General features: G+C 44.1%; 1 protein-coding gene across 1 annotated transcript in view; it reads right to left on the bottom strand.

The window, feature by feature from the left end:
• The window catches only part of GPI (glucose-6-phosphate isomerase), a 29,698-nt gene extending 10,973 nt beyond the window's left edge, over positions 1–18,725 (bottom strand). Inside the window, exons 1-8 of the mRNA XM_070760657.1 lie at positions 18,261–18,725; positions 15,224–15,314; positions 14,336–14,404; positions 8,566–8,685; positions 5,524–5,607; positions 5,288–5,434; positions 2,179–2,250; positions 52–96 (exon numbers count right to left, since the gene is read on the bottom strand). Of these exons, the coding sequence (XP_070616758.1) occupies positions 52–96; positions 2,179–2,250; positions 5,288–5,434; positions 5,524–5,607; positions 8,566–8,685; positions 14,336–14,404; positions 15,224–15,314; positions 18,261–18,379 (747 nt within the window). The 5' untranslated portion in view covers positions 18,380–18,725. The remainder of the gene's footprint in view (positions 1–51; positions 97–2,178; positions 2,251–5,287; positions 5,435–5,523; positions 5,608–8,565; positions 8,686–14,335; positions 14,405–15,223; positions 15,315–18,260) is intronic.

Raw genomic sequence — 18,725 nt, 5'->3', positions numbered from 1 at the left:
TATGGAAATACTGCTTTGAAACCACAGATTTTTAAAAGGTGATATACTCACCCCATTGGTAGAGAGGGCAGCAAAGTGCTTGGCCACAGTGGAGGGCTTTAAATAAACAAAATATATGAATTAGAGCAAGTTTTTAAACTTAAGTTTGATGATTTTTTTAAAAACAAGATGGACATGAAAAATATAGAAAATTAACAAAATATAAAGTACGGTAAATAAGGAAAGAAAGGAAAAAAACATTTCTGATTTTTTCCTACAGCAGTTACAAGCTCACTGTAGCTCTTCCCCCATCAAGGCTTCCCTTCTTCAGTTTATTTTATTTATTTATTTATTAGATTTGTATGCCGCCCCTCTCCAAAGACTCAGAGCACCTCACAACAACAAAACAGTACAAATCCAATGATTAAAAGACAATTTAAAACCCTTAATATAAAAAACAGTCATACATCTCAAACCATATATAAAACGGAAATGGCCCATAATTGTGGAATCAATTTCCCCATGCCTGACAGCAGAGGTGGGTTTTAAGGAGTTTGCAAAAGGCAAGGAGGGTGGGGGCAATCCTGATCTCCAGGAGGAGTTGATTCCAGAGGGTTGAGGCCGCCAAAGAGAAGCTTTTCCCTTGGTTCCCGCCAAACGACATTGTTTTGTCGACAGGACCCGGAGAAGGCCAACTCTGTGGGACCTAACCGGTTGCTGGGATTTGTGCGGCAGAAGGCGGTCCTGGAGGTATTCTGGTCAGATGCCATGAAGGGCTTTATAGGTCATAACCAACACTTTGAATTGTGACTGGAAACTGATCAACAACCAAATGCAGACTGCGGAGTGTTGGTGTGACATGGGCATACCTGGGGAAGCCCATGATTGCTCTTGCAGCTGCAAGGTTCTCGTAATGAACCTATTTGATCTTTTCAATCTAAAAATCATCACTTTTTCCTTCATTTCTGAGTCCATTCTGGAGATGAGAAGCTTATAAATCTAATTAATTGAACTGAATTTTCAACAAAAAGCCCATAAAGCCTTTTTCCTGCCTTTTATAATGAAATACTTATTGTTTTATCTTCAGTCAATCAGCTGAATTTTGTCTCTTCTGCTCATCCCATCATCTTCACAGTCCCACTCTCCTTTCCATCTCTGAAAAGGGCCCTGGGCATAGTCCAAGGAAAAGCAGGCCAAAGGGTCTCATGTTCTCTTGCGGCTTAATAGGCATTTCACAGAACAGCTTGGGTGAAACTGGGTAGAATGCCAAATTAGCAACAAAGTGAAAACCCTGAAAAATTCAGAAATGGTGCCTCTATAGATAGACTTTTCCAATGATTAAAATAAAAGCCTCTACATATCCACACATCCTCTAAAGTTAAAAAAAACACGTTTGCACGGCAGCAAACAGAATTTTTGCAGTGGTGGGTCCTGTCTTGTTCCCTATCTTTAAACCAAAGCCAGGCAAATTATGGGATGCTCCTAGGTGAACTGAATACCGAGAAACAGTCAGTTTTGACTGGCTGTAGAGCAATCAACCCCCTTCTCGGGGGGGGGGGGGGGGGAGAGAGAGACGGGACGGACACCCCTTTCTCTGGAAAGACAGACAGCGCTAATCCTACTGTTATTTGGAAGCAAGTAAAAACTATATTTTGGCTCTTAGTTGTTCCTGGCCCCTTTCTTTTGTTGTTTCATGATTCTCATTTTGTGTTTATATATTTTATCTTTTCATTACCTACCCAGAAGACTGGGATGGGATATACAGTGGTACCTCTACCTAAGAACGTCTCTACTTAACGAACTTTTCTAGATAAGAACTGGGTGTTCAATTTTTTTTTGCCTCTTCTTAAGATCCATTTTCTACTTACAAACCCAAGCTTCCAAAACTGTAACTGGAAAAGGCAGGGAGAAGCCTCTGTGGGGCCTCTCTAGGAATCTCCTGGGAGGAAACAGGGCCTCCACCCTCCCTGTGGCTTCCCCAGTCGCACACATTATTTGCTTTTACATTGATTCCTATGGGAAAAGTTGCTTCTTCTTACAAACTTTTCTACTTAAGAACCTGGTCACAGAACGAATTAAGTTCGTAAGTAGAGGTACCACTGTATTGGGGAAAAACAAAGCCACCCAGAGTCACTCTGGACAGATAGATGAGTAGCACATAAATTATAAAATAATAAAATAAAATAAACCTTTACTTACATCTTTAGCAGTTTTAAGGAACCATTCTTTGGCCGTTTCAGCATTCGTGATTGTTTCTTGAGTGGTAAAAGTCTAGGAAACAAGAGAGAAGAGTGAAACACCTGGTCAGTCAGGTCACCTAGCAACTCAGGGCCCGGGGCAGCAAAGCCAGGCTGAAGGTTCCTTCAAATGGCCCCTCAAGCTTCTTGTGACAGAATCAGCTGTGCAACAACCAACAGTAGCAACAACCAATGTTTAAAATCTTGGTAACTTGACTGGCTGCAGAGGGAGAATGGAGAACGCCTGTGATAGATTGTTTAGGGAAACATATATCCCCAAAACAACTTTTAAGACAGCGTATGGTGTGGGCAGTAATAGTAATGGATTGTTCAGACACAGATATCAGTACAAAATAGATATACAGTGTACCCTCGATTTTCGCGGGTTCGAACTTCGCGAAAAGTCTATACCACGGTTTTTCAAAAATATTCATTAAAAAATACTTTGCGGGTTTTTTCCCTATACCACGGTTTTTCCCGCCCGATGACGTCATGTGTCATCGCCAAACTTTCATCCGCCTTTAATAAATATTTTTTAAAATAAACTTTAATAAATAAACATGGTGAGTAATAATCTAAATGGTTGCTAAGGGAATGGGAAATAGTAATTTAGGGGTTTAAAGTGTTAAGGGAAGGCTTGTGATACTGTTCATAGCCAAAAATAATGTATTTACTTCCGCATCTCTACTTCGCGGAAATTCGACTTTCGCGGGCGGTCTCAGAACGCATCCCCCGCAAAAATCGAGGGAACACTGTATTGCATATAGTAACAAGGCAGGATTAGACAGATTCATGGATGCCAAGTGTATCGGTGGTTATTGAAACGGATGTCCAAGTGCTACCGCTGTGTTGGTTGAGGCAAGCAGGATTCCCTTGGGTCCCATTTCTTGGGTGTCAAGGGAAAGGGAGGGTTTTGCCTTCTCTTTCTACTCAAGATCCCCATGTACAGTTGTGGGGCCACTGTGGGACACAGAAGGCTGGATTTGATGGGCTTTGGCCTGATTCTTATCTTTGTGAACAGGCCAAGAAAGTTTCTTAACAATTCATTCTTAACTCCTAGTGCAATTGGGGTAAAAGCCATCAGAACCCCAAGGCATATTTGTGTGGAAATGCGTGTAGGCCCATTCTTTAACAGCTGGTTTTAAAACTTCAAATTATTGGTGATTGCTTTTTCTTTTATGCCACATTTAAGCAAACAACTTGCCTTTATGAACTTAATGAGTTTCAGGAAATGTGATGATGCATGTTTACAAAGTTGTATCTATGTATATAATAGTGCAGCGTTTCCCAACCTTGGCAACTTGAAGATATTTGGACTTCAACTTCCAGAATTCCCCAGCCAGCGAATGCATTTGCTGGCTGGGGAATTCTGGGAGTTGAAGTCCAAATATCTTCAAGTTGCTATGGTTGGGAAACACTGTAATAGTGTATGTATGTTTTCAGTGAGGAGAAAAATAATAAATTGTAATTAGAATTATCCACTCAGGGTGTGGGAAAGAAGGAGAGAGAATAGAAGTGGAGGTAGAGAAGGAAGAAGGAAGGAGAAGGAAGGAGAGAGAATATAAGGGAAGGAAGGAGGAGGAGATAATAGTAGGAAAGGGGACAGAAGGTGTAGGAAAGTAGGTACTAAAGGTGGAATAGCCACCTGAGATAGATAGAGGGGAGTAGAGAGAGGGAAGATTGAGACAGATTGAATAGACAATGCTGAAAATCACTGTGGAGTGGTGTAAACCTGTAAGTGCTACTGCTATTGTGCCCAAGTTTATACCGTGAAGTTCTCTTCATATATCAGCCCCCCAAATTTTTTTCCAAGAAGGGATTACAAGTAATGTAGCAGTGCACAAATTACATTTTGCATCCACCACACTTCACAAAACATCGGAGTGCCAGTATCCAGAGTTTTGCTATCGTTTGAACCACAGGTGAAGCAAAGCCTCATTCAAGAGAGGGACCGGCTCTGACTGGATGGCCCCAGAAAATTGCAATCATCATGTTGGGTTCACCCCAAAAAATAGCACTTGGTGTTGAAAGGCCCCAAAAGATATTCTGCTAATGACAGCTCCTTTGATGACTAAACTGGCTACCCTGGAGAATAAAACACTGGATACAGAAGATTCTGAAAAGGACTATTGAATTTAAACCAGAAATATTCTTATTAGGTATTCTACCAGAAAATTTTAATAAAGAGGAAATATATTTGATTGTACATATTCTAACAGCAGCTAGAATAGCATATGCACAAAATTGGAAGCTGAATAAAATTCCAGGTGAAAGAGAAATATTAGGTAAGATTTTAGATTGTGCTGAAATGAATAGGCTTAATTTAAAACTTAAAGATAAAGAAGAGTATGGTTGCTATAAGATCTGGGGAGTTTTATGAATGGTTGGAAACTAAAAATAATTGAGAAATAATTTTCTTAATTATCTTTGAAGGAATACATGATGATTTAATTTTATTTTCCTAAAGACCCAGATGACAAAATAAGGATTGGTGGCAACAATGGATAAAGAGTTAACACAGAGATGAAAGGATTAAACTAGATATTGATATATGTACATATTGATATATGTTTATGTTTTATTATAGATAGAAAAAGGGAATATAAGGGAATAGATTTTATAATATTGCTATCTGTGGATGAAATATGTCTCATGTGTAGTTAATTTTAATTAATTTAGCAAAGAAGAGGATAAAAAGTACAGTATATTTGTTTGGATTTTTTTCCTGTGAATGTTTAATGTAACAAAGAAATATCATTTATTGTTATTTTAGGCACTGATTCTATGTTTTTTTACTGCTTATTATGTTTTTACTGTATGTTGGAGAAAAAATAAAGAACATTTTATACACACACACACACCCAAAAAAGAGAATAAAACAGGAAGCGAGCCACTTGCTAATCCCATTTCAGATGAAAAAAAATCAATGCTTAGGGTTCACTGACACTTTGAAGCTTTTTCACTACATTAATGAGCCTGAGCTCCTCCAGCAAGGCAGAGACGGACTCCCCTCTACTGCTGAAAGAATTGGGAGGGGGGGGGGGAGTCCCCTTCCCCAGAGCAGGACCTACCTTGGAGGCAATGATGAAGAGTACTGTCTCGGGATTCAGCTCCGCAAGGGTTTTGGCCATGTGAGTCCCATCTATGTTGGACACAAACCAAACACGAGGGCCTCCCTTGGAATAAGGCTTCAGCGCTTCAGTCACCATGAGGGGCCCCTGGAGGAAGAAGGAGACAAGCCTTGAACACTGCGATACTCCGGAACCCGCCAGTCCTGGGCAGGCAGAATCTGCAGAGACTCACTCACCAAGTCTGAACCGCCAATGCCAATGTTGACCACGTCCGTGATGGTTTTTCCAGTGTAGCCCTTCCAGTCACCGCTACGGACTTTCTGTATGAAAGAAAGACAGCAGCCCGCTCAGAAAGTATGGACCACTAGGTTTAAAACTTTGCCTTAATATTCTGATACTGGGCAAGTCCAATCTGCTCATTTGAGTAAACCTGCAAGATAGCGTTTACAATTCTGTGGGCAGAGCTGGGCTGCTAAGGTGGAACGGTGAGGCGTGCTCGCCCCCGTGGCTCTGAGCGCTAGCGGAGTCCAGTGCAATTCTGCTACTGCACCTGGGCAGGAAGCGAAATCGCGGGTGGACATGCAGAGGTGCCAGTGGCTGTCCAGGTGCAGTCACAGAATTGCGCTGGGCTCCGCTAGTGCTCAGAGCTACGGGGGTGAGCACCCGTCACCATTCCACCTTAGCAGCCCAGCTCTGTCTGTGGTCGTAATTTTACTCCAAATCTTCAATCTGTGATTTAGCCTGTATTCTTATTCTGTTTTTTTATGCAAGACATTTTTCCATGGGCCTTTCTTTTCATGACTCAATTCTCCGTCCCCAATTCTCCCTCCCCTTGCCTTTTACAATGTATGCTGCTATACTGTCATCCCATAACGGACAACGGTATCTTGTTCTTTATACCCAAACTGTAGGTCCACCACACCACATTCTACTTGGACAACTATATTGCTCAAAAAGGTAAAGGGAACACTTAACCAACACAATATAACTCCAAGTAAATCCAACTTCCGTGAAATCAAACTGGCCACTTAGGAAGCAAGACTGATTGACAATCAACTTCACATGTTGTCAGCACATTCAACTTTGTAGAGAATGAAGTATTTAATAAGAATATTTCATTCATTCAGATCAAGGATGTGTTCTTTGAGTGTTCCCTTTATTGTTTTGAGCAGTGTATATTCCTAGCAAGATAATAGCACTTAGACTTTTCATTATTATTATTATTATTATTATTATTATTATTATTATTATTATTATTAATTACCGTTTCACAATGCTTTCTAGTCCTCTCCAAGCGGTTTACAAAATCAGCCTCTCACCCCCAACAATCAGGGACCTCCTTTTACCCACCTTGGAAGGATGGAAGGCTGAGTCAACCTTGAGCTGGTGAGATTTGATCTGCCTAATTGCAGGCAGCTGGCAGGCAACAGAAGTAGCCTGCAGTACTGCATTCTAGCCACTGCTGTTCTTAATACTCAATGACTATCTGTTTGGGGACTGTTCAAAGTTACAATGACTTACTTATGCCTACAGGGGCACTTTAATTCTCCCCCATCTATGCTGCTTTGGTGCCCTGTGCTCCATAACCTCCTATGCCAGTGATGGGGAACCTATGGCATGGGTGCCACAGTGGCACGTGGAGCCATATCTGCCGGCACGCAAGCCGTTGCCCTAGCTCAGCTCCAGCAGACACGTATGCACCGGCCAGCTGGTTTTTCGGCTCGAGTGGAGGCTCTGGGAGGGCATTTTCGGCTTCCAGAGGGCCTCCAGGGGAATGGGAGAGGGAGTTTTTGCCCTCCCCAGGGTGCAGGAGCCTGGGGAAGGTGAAAAACGGGCCTAACGGGCCCACCAGAAGTTGGGAAATGAACTGTTTCTGGCCTCCAGGGGGGCAGGGGATGCTATTTTCGCCCTCCCCAGACATTGAATTATGGGTGTGGGCACTCGTACAGGTGCAATAATGTGTGTGCATGCGCTTTCACCGCCTGAGGGGGGAAAAGGTTCGCCATCACTGTCCTATGCTGTCCTAGTTCAGGCCCTCCTAGCTGACCCCTCCATCTTCTTGCGCCCGCTGCTGGCAAAGCATGCCTGGCGTGGCCCTTTGCTAGGCAGCTGCTGGCTCTTCCAGCCTTCCAGAAGCTCCGAATGGCCTTCTCCAAATCCTCGGTAGCCTTGTCAGAAGGTCTCAGAGAACAGCGTGAGTGGCCTGGTGGAGAAGGCCCGGCCTGGTCAGCAGCTGCCTCACAGGCGGCCATGATGGACAAAGCGTGTCAGTGGCATGACCAAGTGAAGACTGAAGGGCATCTGGGCAGGGCTTTGTAGGGGGGGAGGGTCGCCAGTGGAGATTTCTGAGCCTTTGGTGCTCCCCTGGGCGTGGCACCTTTTTGTTATGCAGTTGGGCCAAGCGGAGGGTAGTTGCAGCCTCTTTCCTTGGCCTCCTTGTGGCCTCTTTAGGCCACACAGCAGCATCCACCAACCTGTGCATGGTCTGCGCTGAGCCTCCAAACCTCACCTGGGACTCCGCCTGCTTAACAATGGTGGCCAGTCCCAATTGTGATCATAAGTCAAGAAGTACCTGCATATGTAATCAGGGTGTCCAGGGGGAAAGGCATTTTGAAATTCCCTGATATTTCCCTGACATTTCCTTGTAACTTGTGATCTAGTTAAGGCGTGGTCGTAGATGATGTCATACCAAAGGGCTAAGCCGTGGAGAAATATTAGTAGCTGAGGAAGCAAGTTGTTGCCACAGTTATGCTCATTTTTGCTTGACTCTGCCAGGCAGCACAATCCGTTGGGTTTTTTTACATGATTTTTCCCTGACTTTTAAACATTTTAATACAATTTGTTTTCCCCCCGACGTATTCCATTTTTTTCACGAATTCCCTGATAATTCCGATATTTCACAAACTGCCAATTTCCCTGATAATTCCCTGTCTTCCAGGTTTGCTGGACACCTTGGTAATCCAGGTAGAAACATAGATGATTGACGGCAGAAAAAGACCTCCTGGTCCATCTAGTCTGCCCATATCCTATTTCCTGTATTTTATCTTAGGATGGATACATGTTTATCCCAGGCATGTTTAAATTCAGTTACTGTGGATTTACCAACCACGTCTGCTGGAAGTTTGTTCCAAGCATCTACTACTCTTTCAGTCAAATAATATTTTCTCACGTTGCTTCTGATCTTTCCCCCAGGTATATGTTATAGCAGTATACTGTACTACCAGTGTGTGTAAAGAGAGAGATACCGTCCTCGGTTAGTGACAGGAAACGCTTTATACCTGGCAGAAATTCTTCATCTTCTCCAAAACTTTGTTTACTTCTGGAACAACATCTTTGCCTTCCACCAAGATTGGAGTATTGGAGCGATTCCGGAGAGCAATGTGAAGCACGGCTCGGTTCTGCAGGAGGAAGCAAGGAGAGGAGAATGAAAGAAAGCTCAGGCCCCCCGGTCCTCCCCAGCCACCCAACAAAGGCCTCTCTGCTGGACATTTGCCCAGAATAGCTGCTGATCTAAATGCCAAGGCAAGCGAAGACGAATCCCTCGCCATTCCCACAATGCCCTTAGGAAAGCCTGGAGGCCTCTTCGGCCTGATTCCTCCTTCCCAACCAGGCACTGTACCAGGTAGGATTGGTGGCTGTATCGGTGTCCAGAAATGGTGACAGCCAAAGGGGCAGGAGGGAATGCCAACTGCTTGATCTGGCTAGAACTTCTCCAGACAATCAGATACTTGCAACCCCCCTAAAACTAGCTTGGAGAATTATGGCTGCATGAAGGTTAATCTTTAGGTTTTTCCAAAACAAATGCAAACATTTTACTAAAATTCTGCTAACATAATACTCCCATCTTAGTGCATAGGCCGGAAAGATCAATAGGCAGCTTGCTCTTATGAGCTATTCAGAGCAGTGTTTTTCAACCGGTGGCGAGACATGGTCAGGTGTGCCGCGAGGCGGTTCGCCCCCCCCTGCTATTGCCCCCCCGCCGCCGCCGCCGCCGCTATTGGCACCCTCCCACGGGAGGCCGGCAAAGGTTGCTTTGAAAGTCGGCCCCCTCACGCCCATGGCTTCTCGTCGCTTCCCCAAAGCACCGTCGCTTCCCCGAAAGCGCGCTCCTCATCTCCCTGCCAGCCCGTGGGGGGGCGGGGAGGCGCCGGCAGCAGAAGGGAAGGGAGCCGCAGCCGCCCCTGCCTCCCCACGGTGCCTCCGGCCCCCTCGGCCTTTCGGCGCTGCCCCCCGCCCGCCCCCTCTCCTCCTCCGCTGTCTCCTGCCTTTCGGCGTGGCTCCTCCCGCACCCGGAACGCAGGAGACAAAAAATGGCCCAACTCTCGTTCTCTCTCCGTTCTCAGCGGAGGCCAGCGAAAGTAATATTCAATGTCGGGAGCGCGCGGGCGGTTGCGCGCGCTCCCTACCCCCCTGCTAGCCGCTCGGAATATTCAAAATAAGAAAAACCTTCGCCGGTGAAGGCTTTTCTTATTTTGAATATTCCGAGCGGCTAGCAGGGGGGTAGGGAGCACGCGCAACCGCTCGCGCGCTCCCGACATTGAATATCACCTTCGCTGGCCTCCGCTGAGAAGAACAGAGAGAGAACGAGAGTGAGTGACAGCAACAGACAGCAAGATAGAGAGAAAGTGAGAAAGAGAGAGAGAGAAAGGGGGGAGAGAAAGAGATAGCAAGAGAGAGAACAAGAGAGAGAAAGAGTGTGAGAAAGAAAACAAGAGAGAGAGAGAAAGCAAGAGAGAGAAAACAAGAGAGAAAGTGAGAAAAAGAGAGAAAGAGGGAGGGAGAGAGAAAGAGAGAGAGAAAGAACAAGAGAGAGAGAAAGAAAATAAGAGAGAACAAGAGAGAGAGAGAGAGAAAATAAGAGAAAAAGAGATAGCAAGAGAGAGAGAAAGCAAGAGAGACAGATAGGGAGAGGAAAGGAGAGAGAAATGAGAACAAAAAGGGGAGAAAAAAGGAGAAATGATTGAGGCAGAGAATGAGAGGAGAGAGAAACAAAAGAGAGAGAGAGGGGTGATTCTTGAAGCATATGGTAAAAAGCACCCAAATAATAAGAAATGCCCCCCAGCCCACACCTCTTTTTGAAAAGAATAAAAGAGAAAAAACCCCAGCCCTCAATTGGTTTTGGAAATGGTTCCACACACACATAAGGGGGGGAGAGAGACAGGGATGGAAAAAGAGGAGAAGTGAGAGGGAAAAGGAATGAGGGAAAAAGGGAGGAAGAGAGAGAAATGACAAACATGAGAGAGAAAAGGGGGAAAGACAGGAGAAGTACCCAGAAATGAGATATAAAGTTGAGTAGGGATGATTGATGATTGACTGTATTTATAAGGGGATGTTACATGGGATTGTATATACGAGGGGGTTATGTATGTATGTATGTATGTATGTATGTATGTATGTATGTATGTATGTATGTATTTATTTAATTTGTGTCATTTTGGTTGGTGGTGTGCCCCAGGATTTTGTAAATGTAAAAAATGTGCCGCGGCTCAAAAAAGGTTGAAAATCACTGATTTAGAGAGCTATTTTTATTTTCACCAGCAAGCCATCGATTCACTGAACCCAAAGGCTGGCATATCCCCTCATAGAAACATAGAAGATTGACGGCAGAAAAAGACCTCATGGTCCATCTAGTCTGCCCTTTTTATTGTTGAGTCCCATTGGGATTGGGTGGGATAGAAGTCAAATAAATTAAATTCTTTCTCTCTTATAAGTGCCAAAACAAAACAAAACCGTATTTTACATGTATAACCGGATTGGGCCTAAAAACAATTCTTCGGTAGCAACATAAACTTTCTCAGTTGTGGAAAAAAAATTGCCGACTTCTCCTAATTCCACCTTGATAATATCTGTAAACGGTTATTTCCGATAGGACTCTGCAGTTTGAAACCAAATTTTTTCAACTGTCTCTTGTCCCATTTCGACCAGCATCAACAAATGCTTCCATCCCGTTTTCTCTGTGATCATTAAATATTCTTTGTTCTTGGGGTGCAGGATGGCGGTGTGAGCAGCAACACTTGCACATTCTGCTCCACAAATCTGCAGGCAGCCGTTGGAAGAAGCCTGGGTTACCGGAGATTCTTTAGAAACTATTTCAGTATTGGTTTTGTGCAGCTATTACGCCACCAAGTAACGAAGCCGAGAGCAATAGAAGAGGAACTTCAACGGATGCCTCTGCCCGCCCTGAGGAACTTGCTTTGCTCATGTCATTCCTCTAAGATGTATTTTAAGATATCACACACCCTCCCAAAGGGCACCGGGTCATTTGGCTTTGCAGAAGCAAGGTGTTTTGTAACAAGTGTGCAAGACATTTCATGTGCATCTTTTTAGACCTTCTGACTATCAAACTAACAATTTTGCTCAGAAGACATTGCCAAAACCAATGGGCAGATTTTAGGTAAATATTTCATGTATCATTTATAAGCTGTCCAGTCAGCTAGTAAGGAGATGGGTGCATGGGAATTTAAGGAATAAAAATAAAACAAATAAGAATAAAAAATAGTTGTACCAAGTCCTCATAACGTGTGGGTAATACACCCATTTATTCTTAATCTCAAGCTTCTAAAACCAGATCATAAATGTTATTTCCTCTGCGGCTCTGACCACTGCATTATTTGTGGTCTCTGCATTTGGAAAATAAAATTGCCCCCTGGCCTCAGGGATGTTGTGCTTTTTTAAATTTAAAAATAAATTTTATTTATAAACAAAACACATACAAGACAAACAAAACATTTAAAAAATTGGACAATTTGTGACATGCCTGTAGTACAATTCCAACAGTGTTTCTTTCCTATTGCACAAGTCATATTTACATAATATAAACCAAATCTTAGCAGTGATCTTAATCAGGTATACCTTTTTTTAAAAATTCCCTTTTATATCCAAAACTCTGACCTTTACTCTAAAGGTTTCCTGCCACTTATTAGCTCTCTTTTTCTCCTCCCACTTTTTCCCATCCAGTTATAAAACTTGTCCCAACAGTTAATAAATTCTTCCTCATCTCTATTTTTTATTTTCTTAGTAAGACTATCCATTTCTGCACATATTATTTTTTCGATAGCATCTCCTTCCGTGGGTATGGCTTCATTTTTCCAGTATTGTGCAATCACTATCCTTGCTGCTGTTGTTATAGACAATTGATCTTTATAAAAGTGCTCACGAGCTATGCCTAGCAAAAATAATTCAGGCTTCTTTTCTATACTTTTCTCTCTAATATATCTTCTAACCATAACTAAATTGTTCCCCAATATCTCTTGATTTTCTCACAGCTCCACCAGATGTGGTAATATGATCAGAATTCTTTATTACATCTCCAACATCTGGGCAAACACTTTTTATCTATTTTTGCTATTTTGTGGGAGTCTATAATATCTATAATACATCTTGTACCAATTTTCTTTATAAGCCGTAGCTAATGTTAACTTTTTATTTCTACCCCACATCTGTTGCCATTTAAATTAATAGAGTATCCAAAATCCTGTGCCCAGTTAATAGAAACATAGAAGATTGATGGCAGAAAAAGACCTCATGGTCGTTCTAGTCTGCCCTTATACTATTTCCTGTATTTTATCTTAGGATAAATCTATGTTTATCCCAGGCATGTTTAAATTCAGTTACTGTGGATTTACCAACCACGTCTGCTGGAAGTTTGTTCCTGGCATCTACTATTCTTTCAGTAAAATAATATTTTATCAGGTTGTTTCTGATCCTCCGATTGTGTCCCCTTCTCCTTGTGTTCACTTTCCTATTAAAAACACTTCCCTCTGAACCTTATTTAACCCTTTAACATATTCAAATGTTTCGATCATGTCCCACCTTTCCCTTCTGTCCTCCAGACTATACAGATTGAGTTCATGAAGTCTTTCCTGATATATTTTATGTTTCAGACCTTCCACCATTTTCATAGTCCATCTTTGGACCCGTTCAATTTTATCCATATCTTTTTGTAGGTGAGGCCTCCAGAACTGAACACAGTATTCCAAATGTGGCCTCACCAAAACATAATCATGTTTTCTTTCACCTGTTCAGTTTGCATTTTAAAATTTAATAAATAACAATACAATTTTTAAAATCAATTTCTCTTCCGGGCCCAGTAATATTTTATCTAGTGCTACTTTTGTTTCGATATTCCCCTCTTTCCTAGCTGTGCTTCTTGACCTGATGCCTCCAAACTGGAGTGGGAGAAAAAGAGGAAATATTATACCCCCAAATGTCTTGGGGAGGCATGTGTCCACACCCAGAGTTTAGAGCAGTGTTTCCCAACCTTGGCCACTTGAAGATATCTGGACTTCAACTCCCAGAATTCCCCAGCCAGCATTCGCTGGCTGGGGAATTCTGAGAGTTGAAGTCCAAATATCTTCAAGTGGCCAAGGTTGGGAAACACTGGTTTAGAGGCTTGCAGAATGTGCAAAGCCAGACAGGGGAGGCCGGAGGGCCGGCTTCTGCTTCCTTTCCAGCTCCCCTACCTCAGGCTGCCATTTTCCTGGGTAGCCTAGGACCACCCTGCCCCTGAGTCTGCTGTACGCATGCGCTACTTCTCCTCTGGACCAGAAGGAAAAGGGCTTGGGGCAGAGCAGTCACCAGGGCAGGACATTTTCTCTGTATAGCTGCTGGACACATCTGGCCCGTTTCCAAACACTTCCTTCCTTTTGCCAGCACTCCCCAAATTTGGCTTAGGCTCTTCAGTTTGAGCAGAGTTATCTTCCTTTTTTTTCACACATTTGTATTTATATCTTGGGCCTTGGATAAAAATACCCAGTGATGCTAGACACCAGTTTCCTCCCCCAGTCCTGCCACCCCAAGGAGATCACGTTTCATAGATAAGTATCCTGCCCTGGGCCAGACTGGCTTCTCAAATTCTTTTTCTGCACTACTTAAGAACCCAAAATTGCTCTAATCCAGTCGCTCACAGCTATTAAACCCTTAAAGAGAGTTGAAAGCCGGACTGATAAAAGCAGCCAAATTATGGCAAACCCTTCTCGCCCGCAGCCTAAAGGTTACTATTTCACAAGCATGAAGAATCTTCAGATCACAGATAAGAAGGACTCATACCTCAGTGAAGTTGATTTTTTCTCCAGTGAACATTTTCTCTCTAGCTTTTTCAACGCCTCTTGATTTGGCCTGAAAGTCAAAACATTTAATGTAGGAAACAATACGCTTTCCAAATCCTCCAGCCAGATAAACAGCTGATCCATTTTTCATACATAGCCGATTATCTCTAGGTAGCTGAGCTGATCTTTTGTCTGGCAGCTCAAGGGAGTCCTATATAGCTATTCTCTTTCTCATTTAGTCCCATGACAACATCCCTGCCAGGTGGGCTCAGGCTAGGATGAAAAACTGGCCCAAAATCACAGTGGACTGTGGGTATCCCACTGCAAGTCCAACCTATCACCATCGCTGATCATCAAGGAAGATAGTACATTAATGCCAGAGGTTTTTTCCTGCTTTTTTATTTTCTTTAAATTATAACTGGGCATATCAGAGACTCCTAGTCAAAAGGGCAGCACTGAATTCAGCCCTTGCTCATGGCAGAAATCCAATTTCCCTAACAGAGAATTTACTCCTTGTACATTTTTAGAAAAGGGAGAAGTAAAGTATCTTTTAGGAAAGTCAGGTCAAACCACCCCACTCCCCAAAATACCTTCTATGTTCAGGGTTATTAGAGGCAAAAGGTATATCAAAGGATTTATAAAGTGGAGCAGCTAAAGGCCAACAGGCCAGAGCCTAGAAATATGGTAAACATGACACTCTACCAATTCTTCAACGTTTGTATTTGAAGGAGTTTCATTTTAGATGATGAGCTGGCTTTTGTGGAGATTTTTGTTTGCTTATGGTTCATTGCAAAAAACACATGCAATGCAGATCATACATAAATGTAGGATAAACTTTTGTCTGACCAAAAGTTATAAAACATTATTGTAGACGTAGCAGTTAAATTACCAGTTCCACCAGCATCTTCATAACTTCTTCCGTTACAAGATTCTTCGAATAGTCCACCAAGATGTCCCCATGCTCCGTCTTCAGGGTCTGGCTGCAAAGACAGCAAGCAAGTCCATTACCTAAATGAATAGCCTACCGCTTGCCTTGTCTGAGAAAGGAAGATATGTAACGAAGGAAAATCCCAATAATCCTCTAATCCAAATGGGAGCATAAGAAGAGGCGGCAGACCAATGAGAGTAAACAAGTACGTACATTTCACTGTTCTGCAGATTATTTTTAAGCAAGCCATTTTTTTAGGGTATATTCACACGTGTCAGTCCATAGGGAAAGAAGAACCAACACCAGGAATTAACAGTTAATTCAACTGTTCCTCTTCCCAAATGAAGAAATAAAGACACCCAGTAACTGAGGTACTTCTAAAATATCCCTAAAGGGAAACATGGGTGAAGCTGCCATTCCAAATTTCCAAGGAAGGCTCTTACACTATGGCAGAGCAAGTGAAACACTGGGGAATTCTCCTTTATTATAATCTTGAAAATCAAGAGTCAAATGTAAGCATCCTTTCTATCCCTTGAAGAAGTCATAAGTCATTTTTTGTATAATTGTGTTCTTTTTTTAAAATACCTTTTTCTATCCTTATTCTCTTTATTCTTATAGCTTCTCTTGTAAGTTTTCTTGTTTACATGTGTATTTGGTAAAATGTAATAAATTGACAAGAGTGTAGCTCATTATGTTGAAAAGTTTCTTGTCTTTGCAATAGATATGAAAGCAAAATAGTGAGGAAAAGATATTATTTATTTTATCAAAAAATTTAATGCATTTCCAAGGAGTCTTCATTCATTGGGAAATCAAGTAAAGGGGGAGAGCTTGTAAAAAGTGGAGACTCATTTCCTAATTTCATTTTGTGCCTATTTCCATAAATGTATCAGATCAGTCAAAAAAGCTCTGATGACTGGATCAAAGAAGGGGCATTTGAGAAAATGCTTTATTTATACCTCACCAAGGCACTGTACTTCTTGCTCAAGGAGGCCAAACATTCCACAAAAACATTCAGTTAAACCATAAAAAATATATTTCAATCACGACAGGAGAACATGAGAATCCAGATTTTCTGGATGGGTGGATGCTTTCTGTGGGCATGTTCCTTCAGGTCATGTTCCTGGCACAAGGGTTTTGAAAGCGGTTTGCCCTTGCCTGCTTCTTCTGGCCTTTTCAAGGTCACCCAGGTGGCTTTATGCCAAAAGAACCAGAATTCTACCCTCTGGATAGATACGGAAGAAGAAATCTCTCCATGGGCAGAAAAACTGTTGGCAGAGCTACTTCCTGATTCTCTTAATATTTTGAAAGTCATTTTGTAACTTAGGTAACAGAAGATCACCCTGGCTGGGAAATTGTACAGAAAACCACCAAAGCTAGTTCAGTAAAAAGGTTCACATTGCAAGAGGAAGGCCACATCATTTTTCAAGAAGCAAGAAGCCACCTGCTGCAAATTTCATTGAAACTGACCACACAAAAGGCATTGCTTTGGGTGTTATTTTTGCTATTTGGGATTCTCTCTTATCCAAGCTTGGCGCTGCTTGGAGTCCAAGGACAGAATTCATCAGGTTTTTTACACGGCAACAGAGGAAGCAGGTTCACCCCCTTCATGAAAGCCCATCAGCAAAAAAAGCCCCCCATTTTCTAGCTTGGCACAATCCTTCCAACTGTGTTGGATTTGTGCAATTATACACCCATCAGGATTGACATGAATGGAGTTGAGCAGATGGAGTCAACACAGCTACAGGGTCTTTCTGGGCGACTGTCCAGCTTTAGGAGCTGGTGCCAAGCCAAACACAGCTTCAACCACGCTCTGCGGATCCCAGAAATAACAACGGTCGCTCTCTGGGCGCGAATGGGTGGAAAGAACCTGCAGCCTGTTAGCAGCAGCTCCTGATTGAGCCAGGGTGGCACAGTGGTTAGAGTGCAGCCCTGCAGGCTCCTTCAGCTAACTGCTGTCATTCGGCAGTTCAAATCTCACCACCAGCTCAAGGTTGACTCAGCCTTCCATCCTCCTGAGGTGGGCCAAATGAGGACCCAGATTGTTGAGGGCAAGAGGCTGATTCGGTCAACCACTTAGAGAGGGCTGCAAAAGCACTATGAAGCGGTATATAAGTCTAAATGCTACTGCTATTGCTTACTTACTTCCTCTTTCTTTCCTTCCTCTTTCTTTCTTTTTCCTTCCTTTTCTTTCACTGAGCCAGGGTGGTGCAATGGTTAGACTGCAGCCCTGCAGGCTCCTTCAGCTAACCACTGTCATTCAGCAGCTCAAATCTCACCACCGGCTCAAGGTTGACTCAGCCTTCCATCCTTCCAAGGTGGGTCAAATGAGGACCCAGATTGTTGGGAGCAAGAGGCTGATTCTGCAAACGGCTAAAGGCGGGGGAGCTGTAAAAGCACTAGGAACAGGGATATAAGTCTAAATGCTATTGATAATGCTATTCTTTCCTTCCTTGCTCCCTCCGTCCTTCTTTGGTGGGTCAAAGGGGGACCCAGATTGTTGGGGGGCAAGAGGCTGCTTCTGTCCACCGCTTAGAGTGGGTTGTAAAAGCACTGTGAAGCGGGATATAAGTCTAAAGCAACCTTGGCAACTTGAAGATATCTGGATTTCAAATCCCAGAATTCCCCAGCCAGCGAATGGGAATTCTGGGAGTTGAAGTCCAGATATCCTCAAGTTGCCAAGGTTGGGAAACACTGGTCCGGAGGCCTATTGCCATTCACAGCCCACGCAGAATCCCCAGCAGGAGGAAGGCGGGCAGCGCAGAGCCGGCTCTCCTTGGTTCTTCCAGAGGCCTAAGCAGCGTCTGTCCTCCTCACCACCAAGTCACGGCTAAATCCCTCAGGCCCCTTTCGGTGGAAAGACACCCCCCCGCCCCCGCCTGCCCTGCCGAAGCCTCGGAGAGAGGCCGCCGCCAGCCCCGCCGGGCGACCTTTTCCTGGGCAGCTGCCATAGCGGCCGGCGGGGAAGGCCGGAGGGCGCCGCCCGAGCGGAGGGGCCCACCTGAACTTGTGGAAGCGCTCGGGGTCGGCCTCGAAGAGCTTTCGCAGCACCAGCTGCCCGGCGTGGGCCCGCTGCCATTCGGCCAGCCGCTGGAAGGAGGGATCGGCGGAGAGCGCCATGCTGCGTCGAGGAGCCGAGCGGGGAGGAGGAGGGGGAGGAAGGGGCGCGCGGGCGCTTTTGGACCAGCCCGGGAGCTCCGCCCCCCGCCTTGCCCCGCCCCTCTATTGCTGCTAATAGGTGAAGGGGGCGCGCGGACGCTTTTGGCAGAGGCCGAGAGCTCCGCCCCCTCCGTGCTTCTAATACGTGCAGAGGAAGAAGAGGACGCGCGGACGCTTCTAGCAGAGGCCGAGAGCTCCGCCCTCTCTCTCGACCCCCTCTTCGTGCTGCTAATACGTGAAGAAGAAGGGGGCGCGCGGGCGCTTTGGGCCGAAGCCGGGAGCTCCGCCCCCTCTCTCTCCCCGCCCC

The sequence above is a fragment of the Erythrolamprus reginae genome, chromosome 9, assembly GCF_031021105.1.
Source record: "Erythrolamprus reginae isolate rEryReg1 chromosome 9, rEryReg1.hap1, whole genome shotgun sequence".
NCBI lineage: Eukaryota > Metazoa > Chordata > Lepidosauria > Squamata > Dipsadidae > Erythrolamprus > Erythrolamprus reginae.
The sequence above is the reverse complement of the archived record's forward strand: the minus strand, read 5'-3'. Positions and strand labels throughout refer to the sequence as shown.